Source organism: Tachyglossus aculeatus, chromosome 4 (assembly GCF_015852505.1).
Source record: "Tachyglossus aculeatus isolate mTacAcu1 chromosome 4, mTacAcu1.pri, whole genome shotgun sequence".
Taxonomy (NCBI): Eukaryota; Metazoa; Chordata; class Mammalia; order Monotremata; family Tachyglossidae; genus Tachyglossus; species Tachyglossus aculeatus.
Genome location: NC_052069.1, coordinates 61,648,050 through 61,655,985, shown reverse-complemented (window position 1 = coordinate 61,655,985; position 7,936 = coordinate 61,648,050). Strand labels below are relative to the sequence as shown.

Below are 7,936 nucleotides of genomic sequence, written 5' to 3'. Positions count from 1 at the left end.
TAAAAATCCGGACAGAGGATGAGTCACCCTCCCTAAACAAACAGAGAAATGTGGCGATTTTCTATAGTCACCAAATGTTATTTCAAGAAAAACAAAGCGCTGCAACTCATCTTTACAAAGCCGATATGTCAAGTAAACTCTGAAAATGACACCTCGGTTCTTTTGGAACACTTTTATTTACTGGAGCGAAATCCGATCTGCCTGTTCAGTGTAACTGAGCCGTGTCTGCATCTCTTACCTTCTCAGTATGGCGTAAATCAGGGAAACCATTTCTAATGTAAGTGAGGGATAAGATGGACAATGCCTGGGTAACGGGAAACAGCTGCTGGCTCAAGTGGAACTTGATCAGGGGAAGCAAATAATAATAATGGTATTTGATAAGCACGTATGTGCCAAGCACTGTTCTGAGAGCTCGGGGAGATACAAGGTAATCAGGTTGTCCCACGTGGGGCTCACAGTCTTAACGAAAAGGGCTTGCTTTGCCTCTTGACGACGCGTGTTTATCTTACCTTGAAGAGGTCTGACTCGAAGCCACAGTTGTGCATTGCAAATGGCAGGAGGAAAGGTGTCTTTGGGAAGGAAACAGTGCTGGCTTATTTTGCCAGAGGCCTGGACCACGGTTCGGATCCAGGAAGAAGAGACAAGCGAGGTTGTTGTAATCCATTCCGGAGGCCGGGTTGAGTGGTTATGCAAGACCATGGAGCATCGCTAAAGGTCAGTTCTAGTGGAGAAAAGGGATCCCGGGTCTTTGGCTGCCTTGGAGTGGAAGTAGAAAACTTGTTTTCTTTGAGTCGTGATCTGGAGTAGAGGGCCTGAAGGGCTCAGGAGAGCATGTTTGGGATCACTAAGGCAGTGTTTTCGTAGAAGAGCTCTTGCGGTAAAAAGGGAGTTTTGTGTTGGAGGTAAAGAAGACTGTTGCTGCTCATTAGAGCATTCCGGTTTGCATTACATATCTGTTCGAACGATTCTCAGGTTCTCTGAGGTAACTAAAATCCAACGATTTCTTTTACTGCTCAATCAGGGGTACTGACCGAACACTTACTGTGTGTAGGGCACTGTACTAAGAGCTTGGGAAAGTACAACGGAGTTGGTAGACAACTTCCCTGCCCACAACAAGCTTAGTCCAGGCACTGTAACTGTCTCAATCTGGGAAGTCCTCAGACTTACGATACAATTTGGTTCTTGAAAACTGCTGCGTCAAAACAACAGTTGGAACCAATTTTCATATAGGAGCAGCGTTATAATAGAGGGATTGGTCCCCTAAGATCGGATGCCCTATTTGTATCAAATCTACTCCGAATTGTGTATTTAATTATAAATTGCCTAGTGAATAGAGCAAGGGACTGGGAGTCAGAAGGACCTGGGTTCTAATTCTGACTCTACCACGTGTCTGCTGTGTGATCTTGGGAAAGTCACTTAACTTCTCTGGGCCTCAGATACCTCATCTTTACAATGGAGTTGAGGACTGTGAGTCCCATGGACTGTCCCACCTTGATTACCTTGTACCTGCTCCAGTGCTTAGAAGAGTGCCTGGCACAATGTAAGCGCTTAAGAAATACCATAAAAACGAGTAATATAGCTACATTAATGTATTTATATCGTCATGGAGGTTCCACGACAGCGTAGCCAAGTTTTATTTCAGCGGAAGGAAAATGGTGATTGTCTGATTTGTTTTTCCCCCACCCTCCCTCTTCTAAAATTTCCCTATTGCCCCACAGCTCTCCTACTCCATCCCTCCACCAGCCCCGGAACTAGTGCCATAAAGTTTGTAAAATTGAAACAGCGTAAATTTAGAAAGGTTGAAGTGCTGTTTGCCTACCTTGAAGCATCTTAAATTAAGGATGTCCAGTTTGTTGCTGCAATGCTGTGCTTTCCTGGGCTGCCAAAAGGTCCTTTCCAAGCATCAAATCCCTCAATCCCTCCTCCTTTCATGTATGCTTATTTGTTTTCTAAATTTTAAATAAATTGGGTTGGGCCTCTTTCTTCTGTTTACTGAAAGCATCCAGTTGGAGACCTGGGTCCTAGTGCAGACTGTACCACAGTTTATCTCATCTGTATAACGGGAATAAAACACATGTTCTCCTTCCCTCTGAGCCTGGGATTCCCCAAAACAGGCCCTAATTATTTTGTGTCTTTCCCACTACCTGGCATATTGTAAGCACTTATTAAACATTATTATTAACAAGTAATTATGAAGATCATTAAAATGTAATGCTAAGGTGAGTCTTCCCCCAAATTCCACTTTAGAAACAAAGAAAACTTGAAGACATGATTTTTATTAATCAAACGAAAGACTCACTTTTACAAATACTTTACAATAAAAAAAATAAGCTTTTACTAAAAAAGTCATTTTTCCAGAATAATTACTATACAGGTTGCACGCAAAAAAAAAAATCCCATATTCAAACGTGAAGGTCATTTTCCAAGTATAAGGACACACTTACGGAATCACTTCAGAAATAGCTTTTTGATAACTATCTGCCACAATAAACCGGTAAAAGGCAACCAACTCTTTGGGTTTACCTGTGTGTGGTAATCCCCAGGGACTTCCTCAACTCCCAGGTGATCTACCTACAGGAAGAAGGAGGGCACGTTGACTTCAGGATGAGATGGGTTATCCTGTAGGAACCAAATGGAAAAACTCAAACTGCCGCCAGAATTAGGAGCTTTCGGGCAGCTTTGTTATTCTCTGCTCTGAAACTGACTTTGGGAACCGCTAGAGCTGATCAGGGCATCCTGGTGTGCTGCTCAGGACTTTTATCAGGAAACACATTCCCAAGGCAACTTTTTTATACTCCACTTTCTCCTTCACTACCCAGCTAAAAAACGGCCAACTAGGCCCTGCAGGATTTATTTTGCGCCATTCCATCACTTTTGACTTCTCCTCAGACATGTATCATCGGTGAGTGATCTCACTCAGTGCAGTCGGTACAAATGGAGTTGATAGGCAACGAAAGGCTGGCCTGAATTAATTTACCCGCTTCCTCAGAAAACTACTGAGACAAGCTTAAGGCTCAAATTACTTGACTCCACCTAAATGAAATTTGACTCAAGAGCACTCACTCACCGGTGTATCTCGGCAGCTAAAATTGGTAGTTTTGAATATCCACCAGAAGACAACCACCGGCTTAGGAAAGGGACTCCCTATGGTCAGCTGCTGCGTCTTGTCACTCAAAGCTCAGACCAAAAGCCTACAATGTCCAAGGGCTGTCAAACATTTTTTAGCCATAACGTAGGACTACAATTTGCGATCATTTCTTGTATTCCCTGCTGCTGTCACTTAGACTGTCATTCACAGCTCAGAGTATTTTTTAGCTCATGGGAATTCTAAGTGTGTGAAATTACTTCTTGACGACTAGTAAAGTTTAACTGCCGCCCCACTGAATGTCTTTTAGAAGGATGTTATGCAGTCTCTTAAAAGCCACAAGGCTACCTGTTTGGGAAATAATTTAGCTACCTGAAGGCCAAGTGCGTACGCAAGGGTGATAACAGAGGATCCTAGTTTGGAGATTATTTTGTGACTGCTCTGAGAATATATCTGCTGATTTGACGTGACTCTTTTCAAAATTAATATCCTCTAAAAACATCACATTGGCACTCAGGACCAGCTCATGGGGGAATTAATTATGAGGCTTCACATTTATTTTATTTTGTTAGTATGTTTGGTTATGTTCTCTGTCTCCCCCCTGTTAGACTGTGAGCCCACTGTTGGGTAGGGACTGTCTCTATATGTTGCCAATTTGTACTTCCCAAGCACTTAGTACAGTGCTCTGCACATAGTAAGCGCTCAATAAATACAATTGATGATGATGATGATGAAAAGAAGGATGGAGGACGGGTCTAATTAATGTCTGAAACAAGACATCAGAGATCCAGTCAGTTGCCACTCTTTCTGGTTTTCTTAAACTGTACTCAACACTTGGGAGGGAAGTGACCACTCTGATGTATGTTGTGGGCTGATGTTATTTCAGGAGTTCTCCCTAGTTTCCAGATTTCCTTCCCCTGTTTTAAAAATGTTATGATATTAGTGAAACAGAACAGAAAATTTCCTTCTCTGTTTAGAACAGAATCAGGAAAAAGTGGCTTTCCTCTTCAAAAATGTCTAAGGTCACCTGCTTCTGTTTTAGCATTGGAAGTTTGCCTTTAATGTTCCCAAATCAAAGTAGGAAAAAAAATTGTTCCCAGCGTCTACTGAACACTATGACAACTTACTTTAGTTAGTTATCTGCAACAGTATTTATTGAGCACCTAGTGGGTGCAGAGAACTATATTAACCATTTGGAAAAGAGGAATTTAAGGAGGCTTTCAAAAAGACATAAATAGCCCAATGTGAAACAGAGCAAGTGAGAATGTTGACTAGTCTGGGTGAAAATATGAAATCAAAGTTCTACTTCAATAGGGAAAAATATAGATATATCAACATATTAAATAACATTTTCAACAGGGTTGGAAAAAACTTTTTTTGGTTTGCTTAAATCTTTTAATCGGGCAAGAAGTAGCAAAGGGAATTAATGTTTTTATGGAAATAGGACTGCTAACGCACTTGCATTTTATCCTAGCTATACTTTTTATTAGATCATCCGGGGAATATTGATGTTTTATATCTCCGTAGCCTGCATTTAGTCCTAGTTATGAAATTTTGAGCTTTACAAAAATCATTTTCATGTTTTCTGTAATTTCAATTTTTGGTTAGAGTAGTTGAGGCCACAGAAACAATTTTTAATACGCAGTACTCAGTTGAAACTGCTTCAAATAAAAAACAAACCCTAAATTATATTTTTCAATTAAATAATAATTTTTTAGCTTTTTAACATTTTCCTATCCTTTTCTGACACAGTCCAGCCAATGATACCTTCACCACCACGACCAAATCACAACAAAGACTTCATCCAGCCAAAACAGTGACAACAGTGATTATTTTTCCAAAGGACCATAAGTAAAGATTCAGCTGAATCTGCAAAAAGATCCAAACCTTAAAAAATGCTTCAAGTCGGAAGATTGCCGCTATTTTAACTTAATCGGCTGATAAAAATAATTTTGAATAGTTCAGAGCAAGCTGATGAATCAGTGTGCTAGACAGATAGAAGGGCCAAACAAGACCCGCTAACATGCCTCCAACCAGGAAGTCTACATTAAAAATAAAAATGGATAGTTAACCAAATCTGTAGAACTCCTTTCATTTCCCCTAAAGTAAATGATACTCGTATTCTTCCTAACGGCCTAAACGAAAACATTTTAGACTAAACGATTCTATCTGTGCAAATTTCCTGGACACGGTGGGTCAGACACAGGACTGAAAGTGATAGACCGGGAATTATTTGGTCGCAAGGTTGCATCGCACTGCAGTGATCTTGTGACTCCGAAAAGGAGAGGTACTTTTTCACGGAAGGTGCAGCCTGAGAAGGCTGCGGAATCATAAAGTGCTACTGCTAAATAAATTAAACAGCCAGTCATCAAGATGTTTCCTGGGTCCTTAAAGCTGCCTTAAAATAGTTTGATACGCTACACTTTCTTCAAGGCACCTTCAGATAAGATTTAAGGAAAAAATACGTGACTGTGGAGGTCTGACTGGAAGAATCAGCTGTTCGTGTCAGGAATGAGAAGCAGCTGTCCAGTTTAGTCTGTTTTCAGTCTCAGATGAAGGTGGATTTTGGAAAAAGGATGCTTGACCTCTGAGATGACAGTTTTACTTTGCTCCAAGTTTATGCACCTAGAAGAGGCACATTTTATTAATCAGCAAACTGGCTCTCTGAAGGTACCTTTAATGCAGACGATTCACTTGACAATGTTAAATTCAAGGGCTTATTCTGAATCACTCGAAAAGGGCTAGTTGCAGCCTGCCACGTCTATCAGCCGCTAGTAATACTAATGTTAACATATGTCACTGAGCCTTGCAGGCATTTTTATGTTCACTGCTTTTTCAATTTAAAATTATTCACTAGCAGTTTACCATGTACATTTCTAAAGCGGAAGAATAGTACTTTCCTAAAGCATAATCCACATTTTCTATCAGTCATTACATGAAAAACGCATTAGTCAGTTTAACATCGACATGACCAAAATATATATATATAAAAAAATTGAAGAGCTCCATCTATATAGTGTTGGCAGAATTTATAAGATTTAAACTAGATTTTCCTGGCTGAAAATTTGAATATCTTTTTCCTCTACCCAAATCCCAAATAGCACATTAGAACTGATTGTGAACTTCCACGTAAACATTATGTTATATGTATATATGTATATATACATACACATATATATGTACGTACATACATACATACATATATATATATATATATTTAGAGAGAGAGAGAGAGAGAGAGAGAGAGAGAATCATTTCTGCCTCCATCCTGCCAACCCACATCGATGTTACTGGTTCACACCTAGAGAGACAAAGGAAATATTGCACCAACATCATTTGAGATTCATATCAACGGCTGCTACACTTATAAGGCCCAAATTACTCCTCATTGTTTTGCTACCCCTGAAGCAGGGTGGTGCCTTTTCTTGGCGGGAAGCACTGAAACCAACAAAACTGATCAATGTTGTTTTGCTTTTTGTTGCAAGGAAGTCATCTGATTTTTCAGAAGTTGATTTTTTCACCACAGCTTAGATGACATGTCTGGTCCAATATCCATGCAGAAAGTTCACAGGTAATCTCCATTTCAGGAATCTGATGCTTCTAGCGCTTTATCACAACTTGCTCATAAGCTCCAGAACCCACTCTGAAACAAGGACAAAGAATCACTCAGTGGTACTTTGCAGAGCCCTGTATTTGGGAGAGTACAACAGAGTTGGTAGACACAATCCGTACTCTCAGGGAGCTTACAATCGAGAGGGAGACAATAAATTACAGTTGGGGAAGCAACAGAGTAGAAGGAGAATGTTCGTAAGTGCTGAGAGAGAGGGGTGACTGTCAGAGTGCTTAGGAGGTATGGGCCCAAGGGCACAGGCGATGCAGAAGGGAGGGAGAAAAAGGTGGGGAAACCGAGAGCTTAGTCAGGGAAGGATTCCTGGAGGAAATGTGATGTGGAGATGTGGTGTTTTGCCTGATATGACGGGGAAGTGAGTTCCAGGCAGGAGGAAGGGCAGGAGTGAGGACTCACTATTAGGAGAGATGAGAGCAAGACATAATAAGTGGATTGGTGGTAGAGGAGTAAAGGGTGCGGGCTTGGTTGTAGGGGGAGAAAGATCAAGGTCACAAGTAGTACAGAGAGTCGACGGTGCCTAATAACCGATAGTGAGAAGTTTCAATCTGCATAGATGGATGAGCAACCACGGGAGGTTTTTGATGAGAGGAAGACAGGCGCAAACTGACCTCTGAGAAAAATGATCTGGGCAACAGACTGAAGTATGGACTGGAGAGGGGAGAGGCGTGAGGAAAGGGAGGACAGCAAGGAAACTTGATGCAGTAGTTGAAATAGGATACGACAAATGCTTGGAGGAGTATGGTAGCCGTTTGGATGTAGACGGAAGATTCTCGAGATGTTAAAATGGGAGAAACAACAGGATCTGGTGACTGAAGGAGAGCGATGAGTCAAAGATAATGCCAAGGTTGTGGGCTTGTGAGACAGGAAGGATGAAAGTATTGTCTGCAGGGATTGTAAAATCAGGGACAGGAGAGGGTTTGGGTAGGAAGATAAGGAGTTAAGTTTGGGATGTCTTGAGTTGACCAATGCAGGCTTTTTCTGGGAAAACCCAACCTGCCGAAGTGAGTGTTTTTAATCAGCGGTGACACAATTATTATTACTATGTCATATTTGCTAAGCACTCACTATGTGCCAAACCCAGTACTAAGAAGAAAATCAGGCACAGTTCCACTACCACATTGGGTGCACAGTCTGAGAATAACAGAAATGTTATCTTCATTTTTACATAAGAAGGGGTTGAGGCACAGGGAAGTTAAGTGCCCAAGGCCATACAATAGGCAAGA

The 7,936-nt window shown here is 41.1% G+C and overlaps 1 protein-coding gene across 1 annotated transcript in view; it reads right to left on the bottom strand.

The window, feature by feature from the left end:
• Positions 1-6,310: 6,310 nt before the first annotated feature.
• FAM102B (family with sequence similarity 102 member B) overlaps positions 6,311-7,936 on the bottom strand; it is an 80,580-nt gene continuing 78,954 nt past the window's right edge. Inside the window, exon 11 of the mRNA XM_038745342.1 lies at positions 6,311-6,728. Within this exon, the coding sequence (XP_038601270.1) occupies positions 6,686-6,728 (43 nt within the window). The 3' untranslated portion in view covers positions 6,311-6,685. The remainder of the gene's footprint in view (positions 6,729-7,936) is intronic.